The sequence below is a fragment of the Culex pipiens genome, chromosome 1 (assembly GCF_016801865.2).
Source record: "Culex pipiens pallens isolate TS chromosome 1, TS_CPP_V2, whole genome shotgun sequence".
Taxonomy (NCBI): domain Eukaryota; kingdom Metazoa; phylum Arthropoda; class Insecta; order Diptera; family Culicidae; genus Culex; species Culex pipiens.
Genome location: NC_068937.1, coordinates 14,033,083 through 14,055,850, shown reverse-complemented (window position 1 = coordinate 14,055,850; position 22,768 = coordinate 14,033,083). Strand labels below are relative to the sequence as shown.

The window sequence follows — 22,768 nt, the reverse complement described above, 5'->3', positions numbered from 1 at the left end:
ATTTTTTTTCGATCTCTTTTTTTTTAAGTGCAGCTTAAGGTAGACCCCTTAACTACTCTAAAGTTATTTAGTAATTTTGAGTCCTAGATGGCGCCCAAAATGGCAACTATACAAATTAGACAAAAATAGGGTCCGAAGTCCCATACAAACCTTCGAATAATCGAACTTCGGATAATCGAGTCTGGACTGTACTGCAGTAACTCTTCCAATAACTGTCAAACGCTTGTAAATGCGCTGTGGTGAAATTGAAATTTGTCGTGGTGAATTTTTGATTATTCGAATTGATTGGTTACCGGTTTAAAGATGAACATTAAAAGAAATTTATTTTTTGTTCTGTGTGGCAATACTTTCGTGTTGCTCGATTGGTATTGGAAAATGACCTTAATAACTCAAATGACAGAAATGACCTTAATTGACAAAATGATTAAAATTGACCAAATGACCTAAACTAAAGAATAAAATAACCAAAATGACCTGAACTTCCAAAATTATCAAAATTATTATAATGGCCAATATGATCTAAATAACCCAAATGGCCAAAGTTACCAAAATTATCAAAATGGCGAATTTGACCAGAGAAATCAAAATGACCAAATAGACCAAATAGCCTAAATTATCAAAATGGCCAAAATGACCTAAATAACCCAAATGGCCAAAATTATCAAAATGACGAAATTGACCAGAGCATTGATTGACCAAATTGACCGAATAACCAAAATTATCAAAATGACCAAAATGACCTAAACTACCAAAATGATCAAAATGAACAAAAAGAACTAATTGCCAAAAAGACCAAAAAGACAAAATGGCCTACATTACTTAAATGGCCAAAGACCTAAACAACCCAGATGGCCAAAATAACCCAAGTTACCAAAATTTTCAAAGTTACCAAAATAACCAAAATTAACAAATTGATCAAAATAATCAAAATTACTAAAATATCAAAATGAATAAAATATCCAAAATTACCAAAACGATCAAAATGATCATAATAGCCAAAATGATCTAAAAGATCTAAATTACCAAAATGGCCAAAATTATCAAAATGACGAATTTGACCAGAGCAATCAAAATGACTAAATAGACCAAATGGCCTAAATTACCAAAAGGATCAAAATGACCTAAATAACCCAAATGGCCAACATTTTCCAAATTACCAATTTGACCAAATTGATCAAAATTTCCAAAATGAAAAAAATGACCAAAATTACAAAAAATACCTAAATTACCAAAATGATCAAAATTATCATAACGGCCAAAAGGACCTGAATTACCCAAATGGTCTTAATGATCTTTATTATTATCTTTATGGCTAAAATTTCCTAAACTATTAAAATGAACAAAAAGATCAAAATTATCACAACGACCAAAACAATCAAAATTACCAAAATGATCAAATTGGCCAAAATGATCTAAATAATCAAAATTATCGAAATGACCAAAATTATCAAAGTGACTAATTTGACCAAATCTACCAAAATAACTTGAATGACCATAATGTCCTAATTTACCAAAATGACTAGGCTTAGTGATTTTTCACGCTCGAAAATTGCAAATTTCACGGGACCTCAATTTCAAAACACAAAATTTCACGCAAATTTCGCGGAACTTGAAAAATGTTAAAATAACTCTGAAAATCCTATGTTTAAATCACAGAAACTACTTTTTATGCTTCATTATGTATTATTATGTAAAAAAAAAATTACTAAATTCGAATGCGACAAAAAATTCTTCCAATTAAAAAAAAATCCTCCTGGTTATTGGATGGGATCTATATATTTTTTGAAACAAAATGAGTAGGGCACGCGTATTCTCATTTACTGAACTGCTCTTTTAATATTCGACTAACAAAGCTCAAATGTTTTCGCTAATTTGCTTCTGTTATATCATTTTACATTTTATTGAATTTCATATCAAAGCTAGATTTGTTCAGTCAAAATGAGTAAAATAAATTGAATTTTCTGCGTCATTTAGCCCATTAAACATATATTTTAAGGGTTTTAGCTCATTTTTCAAAAACTAAATTTATAAACATTTTGAAAAAATAATATAATTTTTAACAAAATCTAAATTTTTATTCTAAATGAGAAGAGAAAACAAAAAAGGAGTATTTGTTAACTTTCAAGGGAATCATCTACCCAAATAAACAAATATCGTTAAAATTTAACAGGCCCAAAAAAAAATTGTTATGTTTTTAAAATATGATTCCAAAAATAAAAAAATACTCTTAATTTTATTTTGAATAAAACAAACCTTGATTTTTTTAATTTCTTTCAAAACTATACCTTTCAAATAAAATAGCACTAAAATTTTTAGTACAGCGAATGAAAATGTTACTAAATTTTGCTAGTTTCTAAAAAACTAAAAAATCTCAACATTTCTTCAAATGGTTCATATCAACTTGACACACATATATAATCAAGCTTTTTAATTGAAAACTAATAAAATTTCTTTTCTTTTTGGGTGAAATGTTTATTAAGTTGTTAGGCTAGTACAAATTTTATTAAAAGTTTTTTTCTCCCCTCCCCCCCTCCCCAACCCTTCGAAGTTGGCCCGAAAAATCAGGGGACAAAAAAATATTTTTTCGAAAAACTTAAACATTTCAATGGATCAGCTAAAATAAATTTTAAATTCATTCCCCTGCGTTTTTCATTCCATTTTTAGAATGTTTGGGATCATTTTAAGAATGTTTGGGTTGATTTAAAAATCTTTCGAATTTTTGAAAATTTTCGATGTTTGTTATCGCAAAATGTTTTTTTTTTGCTAAAATTTTTGTTTTCGTCAGATCTTACATTTTTTGAAAACTAATGATTGCAAAACTACTGAACTAGTGTAAAATGCATTTTAAAACCATTTTTCCATGCAAATGTTGAAACTATGGCTTGTTATTTCAACATTTTTTTTTTGCCCATGATTCGAGAAAATTGATAAATTTAACGAATTTCACGCCGTCTACGAAACCGTCAAAAATCATTAACCTTATATTAGTAATAAAACCAGGGTATTCACTCGCTTAATTCTACAGTAGTTCATGACATTATTTTTATTCCTTTTTGAGTTTGATAAGTTATTTTATGAAAAATCGTTACATTTTCATACAAACATAAAATTTCACGGGATTTCGCGGAAAAAGCCAAATTTCGCGGATTTCACGCTGTCCGCGAAATCGTGAAATTTCACTAACCCTAAAAATGACCTAACTTGACAAATGACCAAAAACAAAAAAGACAAAAAAGAACAAAATAACAAAATTGACTAAATTGACCAAAATTATCACAAACTACAAAAAATGCATTTTTAAAAATTTCTGAATATTTGTTCAAATTACCGTTTCATTTTTTTTCGAAACTGTGTAGTATATTTTTAGAGACTAAAAAATATTGCAAATTTCAGAAAAAAAAATACAAAAAAAAATTGCAATAGGAAATTACTTCACACCTGTTTCAATAAAGTGCACCGTTTCAAAAAAATGGGACAAAATTTAAAAAAAAATATTTTTTTTTCTTTTTTTTTTTGAAAGGAAGCTTCATTTATGAAATATTTTTGAATTGCAAAAAATAATTTAAAATATAAAAATGTCACTCTCAAATGTCTACAACTTGAAAACAGCGTACCTAACGCGAAATGTGTTAAGTTATTTTCGACAGCAATTTTTTTTCTTCAAAAAATTACAACTCATGTTCCAGATTTTGCATCATCCTAATCTGTAGAGCAAATGAAAAAATCAATTTTAAAATTATTAAAAAAAATAAGTTGCGTAATAAAAAAAGCCCCCTTTTAAAAAAAATCGTAGGAAATCGGACGGGCTTTCTGAAAAAAAAAAAAAATACACTGAAACAAAGATACACGCCACTTCTAGGAGATTTTCAGATTTTTAAGTTCAAAAGTAGAATTTAAAAGTGACGTCACGATTTTTTTCGTTCAAAATTTTTGAGGAAATAGTCTAAATTGTTACAAAAAGACTGACGAAAAATGCAGGATGGTATGTCTCTCCTAAAAAAATACAAAAATCATTTAAATCATTTTAAAAGTGGTCTAAACGTCAAAATTTTTAAAAACCGATAGCGGGAATTTTACATAAAAGTCTCCTTATTGACCATTGTCCTCTGTCAAATCCTTGGGAAGATACAGCGATTTTAAAAATAAAAATGTTGAAAAATAGGTTATTTTTGGTGTTTTTTGGCAATTTCTATATGACATACTCGATTTTTCAGTCTCGTAAATATTTTTACCGGAAAGCTCGTCCAATTTCCCATAAGTTTGTCTTTGACAGCATTTCAGTTGGATGTATGGGCTCTCCGATATAAGTTTAATTACATTGCTCATAACTGAAAATAGTATATTTTTTTCAGTGTGGTAGAAATCTGGATTGTAAATAAGCTTACCTAAATATTAAAACGAGTCAAATTGAAAAGCTGTCAAAAGAAAACTTATGAGAAATTGTTTTTTGCATATTTTTAACTTTTAGGAACCAATTGAAGAAAAAAAATCCTCGACTCGTGAATGTGCCCTTTCCATGACGTCACAGCTTGGAAGGCACATCGTCAGATGGGACAAAGTTGACAGAAATTTCGGACTTTTTTCAATCCCACAGCGCCGCAGCTTGGAGGGCACGCCGTCGGTTACGTTTCACAGGTTTGTCATCATATAGAAATGAAAAAAAAAACATTTTTTTTGTATAGCTTTTAATATATTTTCTCCTTACGTTTTCTTATATACTGAAAGGAAGGTTTCTTGTTTCATCATATAATGTATAATAATTTTTCAATAATCAATGAATTACTCCAAATCGATATAAGTAATGCTTGTGTGTGTGTGTGTATGTCTGTGTGTATTTCACGTGTCATCGTCTCGACGCCTGCTCATAAACATGTTTGCGTGTAGTATCTGTGTAAACAATCGTATCAAAAAGGAGAAAGAGAGACAGTTCTACATACTGCTTGTAATAGGTTTACACGTGGGGGAGGGGGAAACGGAACGGAATTGACTGCTGCGACTCAAATGAGATTACTGAACATTTTTTTCGGGAATTTCTCTAACTTTTCCTCACACAAGTAAGTGTGTGTGTGTGGGTGTGTTTGTGTGTTCGTGCAATAGTTAATTGTTTTCGTAATGGAATTGTTATTCATATGATTTTTTGTTTTGTTTGTTCTTTCTACTAATGTTTCGATCAAGTTTCGTCCCACTTTATGTTAAAAATGGGAAACTTTTGTTTTTTCTTTGTTCTGCATCATGATAACATTTATACTATTTTTTTTTGTTTTCTGCTGTGTTTAGATTTTTAAATATACTTTCTTTGCGTCGTCATTTGTCATCGTCGTCGCGCGGTCGTTTAAAATGCCAGTAGCAAACATCGTTTCTTTTGTTCTTGTTCTTCTTTGTTGTATAAATAAAGGAATTTTTGATATATGCGATTGTGTTTTAAACTAAATAAACTTTTCGATATTTTTTTTATTTGATTTCGATTTCTCTTTCTGTGTTTTTTTTTTGTAGTTAAAATACATAAAGTAGTTATGTAAATCATACTTAATGGCTAAAAATAAAGTTTTTTTTTTTGTTTTAAGAGCAAACTTCCAACAAACATTGATTCGATTAAGAGCTGCTGCACGCAAAAGCGATAAAAGAAGTTTGAGAGTTAGTTGCCAATTGGTATCACATATTAGAAAGAAAGAACTCGAAAAAACAGAATAAAGAAAAACAATATTAAACTGAAATCCAATGTCAATCGATGTTGGAAGCACTTTTCGTGTGTTTTTAAAATGTGTTATAAGAAGTAAATTTAAAAAAAAAAATCAGAGTAATAAAACTGCTGCTCCACTCCACTTCCTTACAGGTCGGTGTCGTACCAGGCCGCGACCTGGTTGTTGTCCTGCGGCGGCGACGGCATCACGTCCAGATGGTCGAAGGTCAGCTCCGACGCGTCCATCTCGCCGACGTCCATGTCCATGGCGTACGGCGAGGTGGGCTGCCCCGAGGGTGGTGGGCCAACCGGGCCGCCCCCGTTCTGCTGCTGGGGACCACCGTTCTGGCCACCGCTGCCACCGCCGCCAATCTCCAGGCCCTGCATCGAGTCTATCGGCAGCGTGTCGTAGCCTGTGGAAGGAAGGGAAAAAATGGTAAGTAAAGAGCAAATAATGTTTTGTTGAGAATATCATAAAATTGTGCTTGCAGGCCAAGTGCGAATGATTCTGATGATATCCCTTCAGTTGACGCTCAGGCGAGGAACATCCTGGAAGGAGCGTCACTGACTACGTCCGTAGTCCTGTTAGATCTTTCTTGATCAGGACAGTATAGCTCTGGTTCCTTGCAAGTGTCCTATTTTCTTACCTCCACGTTGGCTTGGTTTTCATGATGACCTAGCTGGTGGCCTGTGGAAACGGATCGTAAACCTTTGACCAGCGAGAGTCAGAGTCGAGACGGCTAAAAGAAAGGGGCGCGACAATGTGGGAAAGGGAAGTAATTTGTGATTGTAGACGGTATTGTTTTGATTCGCAGTATGTTGAGTCAACTGCTGTGGATGTACCTGAAACATCACACAACGGGGTTTCTCTTCTTTCCGTTTTTATCTATCATCTATATTCTGTTAATTTTGTTTCACTGATTCTCTAACGCAGCTTCTGTTTACTATCCTCCATTTGATTTCGATTTTACTTATTTGATTCTCTTATTTCTCAACGCTTTTCCACTCTATTTTACTAATTGATGCTGCTGCAACAAACTGTCTGCTTTCCCTTAATTTGGCAGCGATGTCAATTTTGTTTATCATGTGCCTTTTCTTTATTTATCTATTTCAATAATTTCTCATCTTCCCAGTAAATTGCCCATCATAACAATAATCTAAGCTTGTTTGTTATCTCTTTTCATTAACTATTGTTAATTTCTTTATCTTCTTCATAAATTACTATCTTTCTTTTAGTATTGATTCTTTACATAGTATATTTCTTTCACTGTCCATTGTTTTCAATCTTCACCCTTTTCTTTAAAACAAGTGAGGTTTGAGCCCTTACTCAATTTATGGAATGGTTAAAGGATTAACACAAATATTACTATTGTATTTTTGGTAAACTTTTATAACATGCCTAGGACCAAAAATTGTAACAAAACACCGCGACAAAAGAAATAGCAACAGATAAACAGACTCAACAATAGGGAAGATTTCAGGAGAAAACAATACACAGTAAAATAACAACTAGTTTTTGAATTCAAACTAAAAAATAAAACAGTTTTTGCTTTAATAAAAGTTGATAGGCACACTATAAATGGTTAGGCGCTTATACTTACATCAAACCCTACGTAATGTACCACCCCCGGCCGAGTTAAAATGCGTAACCGGAAAAGAAGGTGTGCATGCCTGGCACGAACACTCAAAGCGTGTTCTAGCGTGCTGCTCGTACTGACTCAGAGCAAGGGTGAGATGTAGGTGTAAGGGCAGTGCGTGTTCGTCGGGAACCTGGTGCATAAGATCGGTCAAGGCCCGTTCTTACACTGAAAATTGCGAATTGCGAATTGCGAATATCATAAAATTGTGCTTGATAGAAAAGGTCTGAAAAATCTATATTAACTACTTAATTAAACAAAACTAATTTTAAAAACTTCACTAAAATTTATTCAAGATATTTTTATGATAAACTTTATTTTTTTAATTTACTTTAAATTATCAAATAAAGTATTTTAAAACCAACGAAAAATATTGAGGTTCGACTGTCGTAAGGCGTGGTTTCAAAAAACGATCAAATATCCGTTCCTTTGTAGGTCTTTATGGCAGCAGCTGGTAGTTACCGACAGTGACCAAATATGGACAATTCCTCAATGAATTAACGTACAAGCATATTTTAAAAAATAATGAAGTTTGAGCCGTCGCATCGTATTTTTTTTTTTTTTTCAAACGAGATTTGGCAACATTCAAATTCTCCAAATTCTCCAGGGAAAAATATCAAACAGGGAAAAACACTAATTTTAGTTATAGGTAGTTGCACTAATTTAAAATAAAGTTGCATTTTGACATGTTACCGTAAGATCTGGAACATTTCCAGAGTCCACGGACCACATCTTCAATCTTGTCCGTTTTGTCAAAATCTAGAATGATTTATTTTCAACAAAATTCTTGAAGCATCGAAATCTGTAGTATTCTCGCAAATTATATCTTACAGCAGGGTTGCCAGATTTTTGAAAAGATCATAGAAAATATCATTGCAACAGAATCCGGCCTCCAAAACAAAAGGTCAAACGTTTCATCAGAGTGGTTTTATTACATGGCAGGGCTTCCAGATCTGCAGTTTTTGTATCTGTTCGTCAAACTTTAAGTTGCCTATCCAATACAATTGGAAAGTGAAACAAAACATTTAAATTTCTCGACATTCAGCTAAATTTATATCACGAAAGTGCTCGTAATGTTGAGCAGTGTTGCCAGATCCTACTTCGAGATTAAAAAAAAATGGCTTTAAAAAATCTTCTTAACAATCGAACTTTACAGATAACAAAAAAACTGTTTATATTTAAAAAAAAATTGGACTTCGAATTCAAAAAAAGGGTCCAAAAATCTTTTTTTTTGCGTTACGTAATAAAAGAACGTTCCCAATTTGGTTTGGTGAGTTTCTGTTCATTTAAATTGGACATCAAATTTCTGCAAATTAAAAATCTAGCCCAGCCATAAAAATATGGGTTTTGAGCCTTTTCAAAAAGCTGTTGTGCAGTTCGCTACGAACACGGTCTTTTTTATTTTAAATTTTTGTGTTTTGTGGACATCAAATGCCAACTTTTCATAAATTTCCAGAACGGACAAAAATCTTTGATAATTTTTTGAATGAATACTGATTTTTTCAAGAAAATGAAATATTGGTCGCAGTTTTTTTAAATTTAAACATTTCAAAAGGAGGTAATATTGAATGTTTAGTCCTTTTGAAATGTTAGCCTTGAAATATTGTTTTCGTAAAGATCGGAAAATTTCACGAATGTTTCATATTTTAACGTTGAAAATCGAACCTAAGTTGCTGAGATTAAAAAAAAACGTTAGAAAATGGTTGGTTGTTTTGGTGAGGCTTAGAAAACAATTTTCCTTTTTTTTAAACCTTTGCATGGCAATATCTCAGCAACTATGGTTTGTATCAACAAAGTTCAAAAAGACAAATTATAGAGAATTTTCTCAGCCATTTCAGTTCGCATCGCACTCTTGATGCGACCAGTCGCATAAACCAGAGTTCCTTTGTTCAAGTGTTTTTTGCTTTCTTTTCCACACCATCGGGTGTGGAATCGAGTTTTCGCGTCAAATCATCTAATTGTGATTATTTTTTGCTTCGCCATCACAACTATGTCTCAAGTGCAAACTCGTGAGAACACCTTCAAGGTGCTTCTATCGAACTTCCCAAAACGCCCAACATTTGAAGAGTTGCACAAGTTTGTGCACGTTAATCTGGCCTTGAGGCCAGAGCAAGTGAAGAGGCTCCAGATCAACCATGCGCAAAACTGCGCACATGTTAAGTGTAGTGAGTTGAAAATCGCTCAAGACATTGTTGCTATGCACAACGAAAAGCACGAGCTCGTGATTAACAAAACCAAGGTCAAAGTTCGGTTGATGATGGAGGACGGGGGAGTGGAGGTCAAAATACACGATCTCTCCGAAAACGTCACCGATGACGAAATTGTGGCCTTTCTTCGGCACTACGGTGATGTCTTGAACATCCAAGAAACAGTCTGGGGAGAAAAATTCGCATTCCGCGGCGTATCGTCAGGAATCCGGATTGCAAAGATGGTGCTTCGCCGCCATATTAAGTCGTTCGTTACAATCAGAAACGAACTAACGCTGGTCACCTACACAGGTCAACCAGCGACATGCAGACACTGCACACTAACTCAACACATAGGGATGTCATGTGTTGAAAACAAAAAACTTCTCGGCCAGAAGGCCGACCTCAGCGAGAGACTGAAAAGCGCACAGACAACTGCACCACAAAGCTACGCTGGTGTGGTGAACGAAGGTACCTCCACCACGGTTTTGCAAACCCAAACTGCACCACCACAAACAAATCCAATCGACTGTATCAGTATCGCGGGGACCGACACCGCGACGATCTTGCCGAATCACTCAACTGATGTCACGAACGAGCTCAGCGGTATCGGCACTGGAGACGAACATCAAATCGAGAACTCACGAAACGAAGAGAGCAATGATGAAGAGATGCCAGTCTCTTTGACGCCTGCTAACATGATCTTGGATAACAATTTCAAGATTCCTTTTCCCATCCGGGACCCGAAGACATCGCCATCTTTGGACACCATCTCAGAGAGCGAAAGTGATATCTCTCCTGGAGGCTCTGCGCCCAATTCAGGCCGACGAGGACCCGGTCGCCCGAAAAAGAAGAAGACACGCCATTGAAGCTCAAAGATAGAAGAAGAACAAACTCTAATAATATTTATTGTAAACGATAAAAAATTTTTGGTATAGTTGTTCAAATAATCTGTATTACTCGACAAAACTTATGCCTTTCTATGTAAACCATGTACAAAATATAATGCTCTAAATAAACTTTTTTTTTACAAAAAAAAAAATTTAAAAATATTTTTTTCAAAGGTGGGCAAACATGATTATTTTCGATTATTTTCAAAGAAGTCACCTAAAAAGATTATAACTTGAAAACGGTGCAGTGTGCACTTTATCAAAATTCCACTGAAGTACTTTTTGATTCCAAATTCAATTTTATATCGAAAAATGAAGTTGAAAAGATTTTGCAACCAATATTTCGATTCTTTGAAAAAATCGGCATTGATTCAAAAATTAATAACTCGGTCAAAGATTTTTTTGCACATTCTGAAAATTTCTGGAACACATAAAAAAATAGTTTTTTTTTTGCAAATCATGTTTTAGTGACATAAAGTTCACCAAAATATGTTTTACCGTGTATTATTTTTTCCAGTGTAGTCCATATCCATACCTACGACTTTGCCGAAGACACCAAATCGATCCAAATAATCCTTCAAAAGATACCGATTTTTTAAATTTCCATGGATCATTTCACAGCTGCCAATTTTGTAAGGGAAATTATATGGACAAACTAATGATGCAAAATAGCTTCTCTGGGCATACCGAAGGCATCAAAAAAAAATCCGCCGGATAAAAAAAAATACAATAAAAAAATGAATGACCGAAATCTCAGAGAATTGCTCTATGATTGATTAGAAAATCTTTTAAAGACCAGACAATTTTTCGAAGTTTCACTTTTTATCATAAAAAATCAAACCGATAGTTTTCGAGATTCCGAGTTGAAAAAAATAATAAGATGACACTGAGAAAAATTTAATCCTCATAAAATTTTACATTTAAGAGGCGGTAGCTATACAACTAGAGCAATCACATAATAATAGAAAAAAAAAAGTTGGATCTCAGCTCTCCGACATATTTTTTGCCGGGATGCTTGTCCTTGGTGAAATATTTTTAAATTGCAAAAAAAATATATTTCCGAAAAAAAACCTATTTTTGTCAAATTGGACAAAACTACCTTTGGACAAATGGTCAAAAGTGGATAAAATATCTATTTCCACAGACAAACAGACGTAAAACTGTTTCAAAACTCATCAATCTGAAATTTAACGGCCAATTTGAATGATCAAAACTCACCACGGCCATTCACCACACATTATCACAATATTTAGTGTTTGACCTTTAGTATTTCGACCATTTGTCCTTCGATGATTTTTTTGACGTCCTTTTCAAATGGTGGGTAAAGGAGCCATTACACTACCGCCATTACACTACCGCAAACAAACAAACAAACAAACTCGCACTTTTTCGTGTTTGACAGTTTGCCAAACTCGCAAACTTGTTTGCAGCAAACTCGCAAACAAGGTAAAATGTATGCAGGCTGACGTTTGTACAAACAAATCCAGGCAAACAAACAAAACAGGCAAACTGGAAAACTGTCAAAAAGAGCGAGTTTGTTTGTTTTTTGCCGTAGTGAAATAGCTTGGGTGGCGGCATCTTCAAATTTTGTGAATGTCAGATCGATGATTTCGATGAAGTGTGTCGAAGAGGAACTTTTTAGCACAAGTTTTGTGGGCAAAAATTCATCAATAATTACAATATTTGTATGCTCAAAAATCGAGTTGAAATTCAGTAATAATTTCAATGCTAAGAATTTTCACAAGCTTAAAACAAAAAGTGAACTATTAAATTGAGAAATTCTCAATATTATGTCTTAATAATTTAAAAAATAAAGCGTGCATAGAAAAAAGCGACCCAAACCAATCTGCAAAAAATAACACAAACCCAGTAAAGTTCACTCATGGTCGAAAGGAAACAAAAAGGGTGAAAACTCAATCCCGAATATGGTGCAGAAAGTAAAACAGTTGCTTGCAGGATCAATCTTAACAAAAAACTTTTCAACTTAAAAAAAGCAAAAATACTAGAAAACTCTAAATGGTGCAAAAAAAACAATATTTTTTCTATGACAAAATTAAAATTTTCAATCAAAAAATGCATAGCGTACGCAAAAAAAAAGAAAATAAAACTTCACACGGTGCAAAAAATCTTTGAAATAATTTTTGCATCAATAGTCACCTAGTCTTTGGAAACCGTGCGCTGCCCGCTACTGCGACCATAAACGACGTAACGACGACAAGCTTTGGCTGCTTCTCTTTCCGTTTATGCGCGCGCGTCACACGCTTTTGTTTGACAGCTCAAGTATTGCGGTGTCTTTTGTTTTGAAAAAATGTGTCTTTTCTCTTTTCGATTTTTTTTTCTCTCTCTCTTATAGGCGTTTTTTTTTTCTTACTTTCTTTTGTATCAACAAACAACGTGTTTTTGCTTTATTTTGTTTTATGCATTCTTTCTGTTGTATTACACAATTTATGTTGCTTTTAAAATTGCAGCTTTGCTTCGCCTACTACCACGGTTTGTTTTGTTTTGCAATGACGGCTAACGTAGACATTTGTTTTTGGTTTGTTTTCGGGGAGACGATAGGAGGAAAGGGTGAAAAAACGAGACTTCTTTGAAAGAGTTTCACTGGGAATGGTTGCTTTGACTACTTTGTTTTTTTTAGGTTAGATTAGGTTAGAAGTACAAAAAGGGAGGTTAAAACAGTTTTAGTGTGTAGGAACAAGGTAATAGAGGGACGAAGGTATCGCGATTCGATCAGGGTTTTGGTAGTTAGCTCGGATTTTTGTTTGGTTTTTCTACAACTGTCGCTTAGTAATTTTACTTTTTGTTAGATTTTTGCTTCTTTAGTGATGATATATGTTAGGCTGGTTTAGCTGCAAGTAAGAAATTGGAGAAGAAGAGCAAAGAGAAGAAAGATTGGGCTGTTAATTGGGGATCCTTAAACGATTTTTCTCATCATATTTTTTTTAAGGTAAGTTTTCTACTTTTGGCTACAAATTTCGGAAGGTTTTTTATCCGTCTCTAGATGCAAAAAACGGCAAAACAGTTGGTCGGGTACGTACCTTGCTGGAATGCGCGGCCACCGTGCGAGCTGTGGACACTCGGCGGTCCCTGTCCGTAGAGGCCCTCGTAGGCCTGGTCGGGCGAGAGGATGTCCTATTTTTTGTTTAGCGTGTGTGGCGCGCGTGATTTTTTACAGTTTTTTTTCGAGTTTGTGAAAAAGTGTTGACGAAACGAAATCACGACAGAAACGGAAAATGAAAGAAAGAAGAAAACGAAAAAAAGAAAGAAAAACGGGAAATTAAGTAACAATTTTCAGTTGGAAGGGCACTTAACTAAACTAAGAAATACTCTTTTTTGAGCAATCTTCTTTTGCAATTGTGACTTTACAAAAGAAGATTTTTACTTTTATTATGTAATTTCCAATCGTTTCTGAAACAGACACATGAGAAGCTACCAATTTTGGGCTCGATTAAAAACAAAAACAAGGAAGGCACTCGATGAAAGCGGAAAATTAGCGGTAATTTTTTGCAAGTGTGTTTGTGAATCAAATTATTTGTGGAATTAAATGAGTGTGTGCATTTGTTTCAGTGTAAGCAGTTAGAAATGCAATGTCCGGTGCATGAAAGCTCAAGAAAAAGTGCGTTTGTTGAATAAAATGAACTGAAGTCTAAAAGCAAGTAAGCGAAATGGAATTAAACGAAAATAAACGAAAAAAAAAATATCGTTTCCATTTATCAAGCTAAATTACACTTGTATTTGAATTTGCAAGAAAATTGATCATTTTGGTCAATTTTTGTCATTTTGATCATTTTGATCATTTTTGTCATTTTGATCATTTTGGTCAATATGGTCATTTTTGTCATTTTGGTCGTTTGTTCATTTTGGTCATTTTTGTGCTTTTGATCATTTTGGCCATTTTGATCATTTTGGTCAATTTGGTCATTTTTGTCATTTTGGTCGTTTTGTTCATTTTGGTCAATTTGGTCATTTTTGTCATTTTGATCATTTTGGTCATTTTTGTCATTTTGATCATTTTGGTCATTTTGATCATTTTTGTCCTTTTGATCATTTTTGTCAATTTGGTCATTTTGGTCATTTTGATCATTTTTGTCCTTTTGATCATTTTGATCATTTTGGTCATTTTTGTCATTTTTGTCATTTTGATCATTTTGGTCATTTTGGTCAATTTGGTCATTTTTTTCATTTGGATCATTTTGGTCATTTTGATCATTTTTGTCCTTTTGATCATTTTGGTCAATTTGGTCATTTTTGTCATTTTGGTCGTTTTGTTCATTTTGGTCATTTTGGTCATTTTTGTTCTTTTGATCATTTTGGTCATTTTGTTAATTTTGGTCATTTTGATCATTTTGGTCAATTTGGTCATTTTTTCATTTTGATCATTTTTGTCCTTTTGATCATTTTGGTCAATTTGGTCATTTTTGACATTTTGGTCGTTTTGTTCATTTTGGTCATTTTTGTTCTTTTGATCATTTTGGTCATTTTGGTAATTTTGGTCATTTTGGTCAATTTGGTCATTTTGATCATTTTGGTCATTTTGATCATTTTGGTCAATTTGGTCATTTTGATCATTTTAGGCATTTAGGTCATCTTGGTCAACTTGGTCACTTGGATCATTTTGGTAATTTTGGTCAATTTGGCCATTTTGGTCATTGTGACCATTTTGGTCATTTTGTTCATCTTGGACATTTTGGTCAGTTTGGTAATTTTGATAATTTTGTTGAATTATGTCGTTTAGTACATTTCACCATTTAGGTCATTTTGATTATTTTAGTTTTTTATTTCATTTGGGTCATTTAGATTATTTTGGTCATTTAGTTAATTTTGGTCATTTTGGTCAGTTTGTCAATTCTGATAATTTTGGTTAATTTGGTCATTTAGGTCATTTTATCACTAAGGTAATTTTTATATCTTGGTCATTTTGTTAATTTCAATCAGCATGGTAATTTTTATATTTTTGGACATTTTCGTCAATTTGGTAATTCAGGTCTTTTTAGCCATTTAGGTCATTTTGTTCATTTTGGTCTTCTAGTCAATTTATTCATTTTGGTCAGTTTGGTAATTTTGAACATTTTGGTGATTTGGGTCTTTTTGTTATTTAGGTCATTTTGGCCATTTTGATAATATTGGTAATTTATGTTATGCTTAATATTATTGTAATTTTAGTCATTCTACTTTTTTGAAATTCTGGAATTTTAGAATTTTTGATTTTTAGAATTTTAGAAATGTTTTTGTCATTTTGATCACCAAATTTAAATCATTTGGTCAATTTTGGTAATTTTTACTATTTTGATAGTTTTTGAATGATAATTTGGTTTTGGTCAATATTTTTTGTCATTTCTGTCTTTTTGTCATTCTTGTTATTATTATAATTTTTGTTTTTTTATGTGTTTCACAGTTTAAGAATTGAACAAATTTCAAAGTTGTAGGATTAGAATTTCTGAGTTTCTGAATTTTGGTATCTTAAAATTTATTTTTGAATTTCAGTATCTAAGAAATTAATAATTTACGGTTTCAGAATTTTATAATCTTAAATTTTATAATTGTACAATTTCACAGTTTTGGAATACTAGAATTTTAGAGTTTTATAATTTCTCAATTTTTGTTGTATCTTAAAGTTTTTAAGTATAAAAATTTCAAAATTTAAGATTTTTTTATTTTTAGGATATTCTAGAAGTTAAAAAAATAGAATCAAAGAATTTTAAAATGTTGGACCATGGACTTCTAGAATTTGACTTTAGAATTTTAAATTTAAGTAAATTTTTAAATACATATTCTATAGACATTTTGAAATTCCAGAATTTCAGTATCTTAGAACTCAATAATTTACAGTTTCAAATTTTTTGATCTTAAATTTTTGAATTGTTCAATTCAGAATTTTAAAATTATAGAAATTTTTTGAATTGTGGAATTCGAATTTTTGAATGCTAAAAAATTTCAGAATTTTAGACCTTTTAAATTTTTAGATATTCAAGAATTTGAAAATTTGGGAATTTTAGAACTTTAGAGTATTCAAATTTTAGACTTCTAGGATTTAACTTTTAGGATTTTGGAATTTTAAAATATTGGTATCTTAGAATTTTGAAATTTATAAAAATTTTAGAATTTCAAAATCTTAGTATCTTTGAACTTTAGAATGTACAGTTTTAGAATTTAATAATCTGCAATCTTAGAATTTTAAATTTTAGAAATTCACGGTTTTAGAATTTTAGAATTATGGAATTAAAATTTTGGAATTTTGGAATTTTAGAATATCTTAATTTTAGTATCTTGAAGATTTTAAATTTAGAAATTTCAAGAATTTTTAAATTTTTAGAAATTGTAGAATCTTAAAAGTTTTAGAATTTAGGAATTTTAGAACTTACGATTATAAAAATTTTATACTCTTAGAATTTAAGACTTATAAATATTACAATATCAAATTGATTTCAGAACTTTTTGGTTTTAAAATTTGAGTATCACAAAATTTTGAAATTTTAAAATTTTGGATCTTAAAATTTTTAACGGTATTTTTATTTTATGTTTTGCGTTTCTTACTATCCCGCAGTCTATTTTTTTAGTTTGCAAATTTACAACTAAAATGATTTTAATATATTTTTCAAAGTGTACTTAAAAAGTTTTAAAGATTCGTCATTTTTCAAAAAAAATTGTAGTGCAATAAACAAGGTTGAAATAAAATCTCTGCTAGCAGCAGTCATGGGTTGTTACAATCATCGATCGTACACTTGACGAATGACAGCTAGTCGTGGCAATTTGAGAATCATGACTATTCGCATCAGTCTTATTCGTTAGGTGTTACAGGCAGCGAATAATCGCTAATTTAATCTTAGTCGTCAGATTTTCAACACTGGCAATAAACAATATTTGCAAAACCATAGACAGATACTTTTGTGTAATCTAGCTTGTATAGAATTTTCTATGCCCCCTGTTCTAAATAGGCATTTCCAAAAAGCTGCTCTGATCTTACCATAACAGTTTGCACACTTAACGCGGCGCAATTGTACTTACAACACGTTTGCATGCAATGGACTATTTTTTAGCTATGGCCAAAATTGATGATTCAGTATGACAATAATAAGTTTAAATCGCTTGAAATAAACATAACACCGACAACACACGCAACAAGTACATCAACAACTGTCTACTTTGAACAATATCCTAGCCACACAACAATACTCAACCTATAATATGACCATCATCATAGCTCACACACCGCGTAGGACGAAGAAGCGATTGGAAATCTTCTCTCTCTCTCATATCTTTCACTCTAAAAAGTAAACAAGGGGGGAAAAAGCCTCACCTGCAGATCCGGCCCCATGCCGAGCTCGCCGTTGTTCCACATGCTGTCGTCGCGGAACACGGGCAGCGTCGTCAGCTCGCTGGAGAAGCGCTTCTTGTAGTCCATCGATTTGTCCTCGCTCATCTTGAACAGGACGGCGGCGGCGTACGTGGCGACGCCCTCGTTGGCCGAGTTGAGCAGCTCGGTGAGCGGTGCGGTGGCGCCCTCGGCCTCGATCATCTCCGCCACCTCCTTGTCGACGGCCAGCTCGCACAGGACGCCGGCGGCCACGCGCTGAAGGAGGAAGAGGGGAAAGATGGTTAGTGAAACACGCCCACCGGAAGCTACTGCGCATGACCCCGAAGGAGGGGAAGACTCACCTGAATGTTTTCAATGTCGTTGTAGAACAGCAGCTGGACAAAGATCGGAATCACGTTCTGCTGGCGGATGAGCTGCCGGTTCAGTTCCTCCTTGGAGAGGATGTGGAGGGCGCCGACCGTGCCCTCGACGATCTCCTCCATGCGGACGCCGTCGGCGTAGGCCCCTGGTGGTTGGGAACCGTTGGTTGCGACCGAGGAGCGTTGCTGAAAGAGGGGAAGAGAGAATTTTAAATTAATTTTCAGTCATTTATTGTAGCAGGGTGTCGACTTAAATTTGATTTTGACTTTTAAATTTGACATAAAATAAATATTTAAATAATTAAAATACTAAATTATATGAATAAAATATTGTTTGACTCTTACCCAAAAATACATATAAATTTAAATTACAAGCCACGTTTTGACATTTAAAAAAATGTTTTCAAATGCATTACACACCAATACCGTAGTTTTGTAATTATTATTACCTTTCAATAAAAAAAATATTTTTGAGACCTTCGATGTGATTTTTGAAAAATATTTGTAACAACTAAAAAAATACAATCTGGAGTTTATTTTTTAAAGGTCGAATAAAAACAAATTTAATTTTATTTTTTTAAGCATTTTTTTACATTTTTCCGGCCCGGAGTACAATTTAAAAAAGGGGCAACTTTAAAACTAAAATGCGTCGAAAACACTTAGGGTCAATCGTTACATAAAATATAAATTAATCTAAATGTATGTTTTTCCAAGCCATTTTGTCCGCTAATTCTGAATCTGGTCACAGAATTGAGTCAAATCTTTAATCATCATCATCATCATCATCATCATATTTTTAGAAGTTTAAGGGATAAAATTCTCGATTTCGAAATATATTTTATATTTTTTTTTGGCTTTATCTTATGACTTATAAGTAGGTATTATTTTTTTCAGAAAAAAGGCAAAAATGCTGCATAAAAACATTATTAATATGAAAAAAATCCTTTTAAAATTTTCTAAACCTTGTCAAAAGTTACTAAATCTTTTTTTTTCTGAAGACGAAATGTTTTATCTGAACCAAAATTCCGTAAATTTTTATAAATACAACTTTTCAATACCTAAACTTCCAAATTTTCATATAGATTCCCCCTTTTTCTCGAGCTTGAGAGTTAAGCTTTTAGAAAAAATTTCAGAAAAGAAAAAAAAATTAAATATTTAATTCTAGCATTCTAAATTCCTAAATTTAACAAATCTTGTATTCTGAAATATCAAAACATAATAAATATTAAAATTCTGAGATAAATTAAAAATTCTCAATTTTTTTTAATTTCACAATTTTATCAAATTACCAAATTCTCAAACGCATATGAATTCCAAAATTCTATGATTCGAAAATTTTACAATTTAAATTCTTTAATTGCTGAAAAATATTTTAACAATTCTCATATTCTAATCTAATCTAATCTAACACAAACGCAGCCAGTCCAATGAAAGCATGCTGGAAAGTCTTGTGATTAGATTTACGCCCCAAGCACTTTTCTTGTCAATATTAATAATTGCAGTACATCCGAGAATACTCGAAAATGTAAAACAAAAATCAAAGCGGCCAGCCCTACTGCGTTGTGTTTACCGCAGAGAGGATTCTGTGAACGGATCACATTTCACAGAATCTTCAGGGGAGGAAGGATGCGTGGACATACCGTACCAAACGCTCCGAATCGCTCAGTTATCAGTGTGGTGTGTTAGTGTAAATTTGGCAGATATTATATTTTTAGGGTAGCAGCTGAATTGGTCAAATTGGGATTGAGGAACCGGAGAGTGGGGAATGGGTAGGAGGGTTATTTATTTTATTTTATAATAATATAAGAGAAAATAATCATCTACACCCAGAACTGGACATCGGCATAAGGAAACAATTCTCATATTCTGATTAAAATTAATAAATTGTAAATCATAACTTTAGCATTCTGAATTCTTAAATCAACAAAATTCTGGAATTAGGAGATTATAGCATTTTGAATTCTAGAATTCCAACATTTTTAAATTCTAGAATTTATCAAGTAATCAATCAAGAACTATTAAATTCAAAAATACTAGGTTCAAAAATTTTTAAAGCCAAAATCACACAAAATTTAAATTCTAAAATTTTAAATTCAGAGATTGTAGATTTTTTTTTGCAAATTTAGGTCATTTAAACTCTCAACTAAGGCCCCTCTAAGCCATAAAAGCATACCCCCTTCCCCCCGTCTTGTCTTATAAAATCAAAAATCGAATAAATTAAAACAAACTAAGATTTTTTAAATTAGGAAATTCTAATTTTTCTAAAATGTCTTAATTTCTTAAATTTTGAATTTCTTAAATTTAAAATTTCTTAAATTTAAATTCCTTAATTTTAAATTTCTAGAATTCAAAAAAATCTATTTCAGTCATCAGGGGTGAGATTTTGTCATAAAAAAGCTGAAATTTGTATGACCCAATCTCATCCCGAAACCCAATGCCACCCCTAATCACGGTATTTTAAAATTTTGCAATTCTAAATTTTTATAATTCTAAAAATTGAAACATTCCTAATCTCTAAATTCTTAACTTTTGCATTTTTATTTGTTCTGAAACTTCTAAATTGAAAAAAAAGTCTAAAATTCTGAAACTTTTAATTCCTAAATTTAAATTTCTGAGACTTCTTAAATTTCTGAAATCATGAGATAAAATAATGATACAAAAAAATCTGAATTCAGAAAACTGTATATTGAGAAATTTAAAAACTAGAACATAAAAAAAGATATTCCAAAATTAAAAGCTCACATTTAAAAATTCAAGATTATTTTCAGAAGAAAAGTCATAATTTGAAAATTACAAACCTGAACACTCAAATTTTCAACGACTCAAAAAAAAACATATTCCAATTCCAAAATTTTGGAATTCTTAAATTTTATTATTTTTGTAATTCTGGAAAATGTTACAATTTTGTAATTCCAGAATTTAAATACAAGAAAATTCGAAAATGTTAGGTTGACATAGGGCGTCCAATTTTCCCGGGTTTTGAAATTCCCGGGAAACGGGAAAAATATTTTTGGAATCCCGGGAATTCCCGGGATCCCGGGAAATTTTTGAAGCAGTAACAAAATCAATGTTTTCATTATATTTTTAATGTTTTTCTAGCCTAAAGTTACAGAATTAGCTCAATGCTGTTAATTGGTGATAATTTACACTTTAATCTTAACAAGGACAGCAGTTTTTAAGATAGCTTAAAATACATTAAAAAATTGCTCATTGATGTGCTTTGGAATTTAAATGAACCGCAATTTTTATTATTTTTTTTTATTTATTTATATAACATGACAACAAAAGCTTAAACAATTTCATTGAAACTGTCTAAAACAACAAGAAATAAAAAAATAAACAATACTTTAGATAAGTTTAGAATTTTATGTTTTATATTAAAACATATTTTGGGACTGCAGTCTGAATAGATACAGGAGATTTTAGAGCAATACATTTGGAAATCGGTGTACTCATTGTTTTGTACTCTTCCTGTTGTAACTAAAATCAATCAAAACAATCAGAACATTATATAAAAAATTGTGAAAACAGCTGTCCAAATTCCTTAATTTTGTCCTGATTTGCTACAGATGCCGGTTTATGATGAAAAATAATTAAATATGATTTTTTTCAAGTTTAGAGTCATGAATATACTAAAATAACATACCAATTCTTTTTTAAATAAATGAAATTTAATGGAAAATATTTAAAGCGTGAGGCACTTTGCGGATCTGGAAACTAAAATTTCAGTAATTTTCCCCAACAAGCCAAATTAATGCTGATACATGCCAAATACAAATTATAATCCTTTAAAACTCTTATCGAGTACTAAGTATTCAACTATTCATCTATTTCCACAACTAACTCTGAATTCTCAAACCAAAATTTGATTTGTTTTCAATTTCGGGAATTCCCGGGACAAAATTTAAAAAAATCCCGGGATTCGGGAATTCCCGGTTTTGGAAAAATCCCGGGATTTTTGTCCCGGGAATTCCCGGGATGGACGCACTAGTTGACAATTTGAAAATTGTCAAATCAGATAATCAAAAACATAATTTTTTGATATCCTCAAATTCTGAAATTAGTAAATTTATTTTAAAATTTCAATATTCAAAAATTTAAAAATCTAAAACATTTTTTTTATTTCCGAGATAAATAAATTCAGATATTTTTTCAATTTTCAATTAGATTCGGTTTTATTAGTGAATAATCATGTTACAATTAGTTTATTCGCAGTACATAACAGAGATTTGAGTTCCTTTCAGCTGTGTGTTAAATCTCAATCCATTTTGGAACGATTATTGCTTATGACTTAGAGATTACCAAGAGTAAGAAAAAAAAATTACTGAAACTTACTGAAATTGCAAAAGAAAGAGGAAAGAAATAGATCACAGTTTTCTTTTATCTATTGTAGATGTGCTTAATCATCAGCTCCCTGAGGTCCAGAAATTACTCCGCCTTGTTACGGCAGGTCCGGAACCCCGTCATCATCTCACAATTCAGATAATTTAAGTTTTAAAATTCCGACTTTCAAAACAACAAAAAATTAGAAATCTTGGATTCAGAAAACTGAAAATTTAGGAATTTAAAAACTAGACAATAAAAAAGTTTCCTAATTTTTAAATTTCTAAACGTTAGTGCTCTGAAATATCTAAAATCGGAGATCTTAGTTATCTTAGATCTTAATTTCAAAACTCTGAGATTATAGCATTCCAAATTCTA

At 32.0% G+C, this 22,768-nt stretch overlaps 3 protein-coding genes across 9 annotated transcripts in view; 2 read left to right on the top strand and 1 right to left on the bottom strand.

Annotated features, from left to right (window-relative positions):
- LOC120427663 (actin nucleation-promoting factor WASL) overlaps positions 1-5,094 on the top strand; it is a 51,273-nt gene extending 46,179 nt beyond the window's left edge. Inside the window, exon 11 of the mRNA XM_039592538.2 lies at positions 4,469-5,094. The gene's annotated coding sequence lies outside the window, so the exon portion shown is untranslated. The remainder of the gene's footprint in view (positions 1-4,468) is intronic.
- LOC120416238 (armadillo segment polarity protein) overlaps positions 5,074-22,768 on the bottom strand; it is a 66,655-nt gene continuing 48,960 nt past the window's right edge. For 5 of the 7 annotated variants that reach the window (XM_052706209.1, XM_052706210.1, XM_052706213.1 and 2 more), the window contains 4 exons: positions 18,050-18,253; positions 17,691-17,963; positions 13,432-13,525; positions 5,074-6,093 (listed from right to left, as the gene is read on the bottom strand). In XM_052706209.1, the coding sequence (XP_052562169.1) occupies positions 5,828-6,093; positions 13,432-13,525; positions 17,691-17,963; positions 18,050-18,253 (837 nt within the window). In that variant the 3' untranslated portion in view covers positions 5,074-5,827. Of the gene's footprint in view, positions 6,094-13,032; positions 13,243-13,431; positions 13,526-17,690; positions 17,964-18,049; positions 18,254-22,768 lie in introns of those variants that run through there. The other 2 variants (XM_052706214.1, XM_052706215.1) reach the window with 2 other exon arrangements.
- LOC120416243 (uncharacterized) overlaps positions 5,990-22,768 on the top strand; it is a 77,929-nt gene continuing 61,150 nt past the window's right edge. Inside the window, exon 1 of the mRNA XM_052706216.1 lies at positions 5,990-6,116. Coding sequence (XP_052562176.1) covers positions 6,114-6,116 — 3 coding nt within the window. The 5' untranslated portion in view covers positions 5,990-6,113. The remainder of the gene's footprint in view (positions 6,117-22,768) is intronic.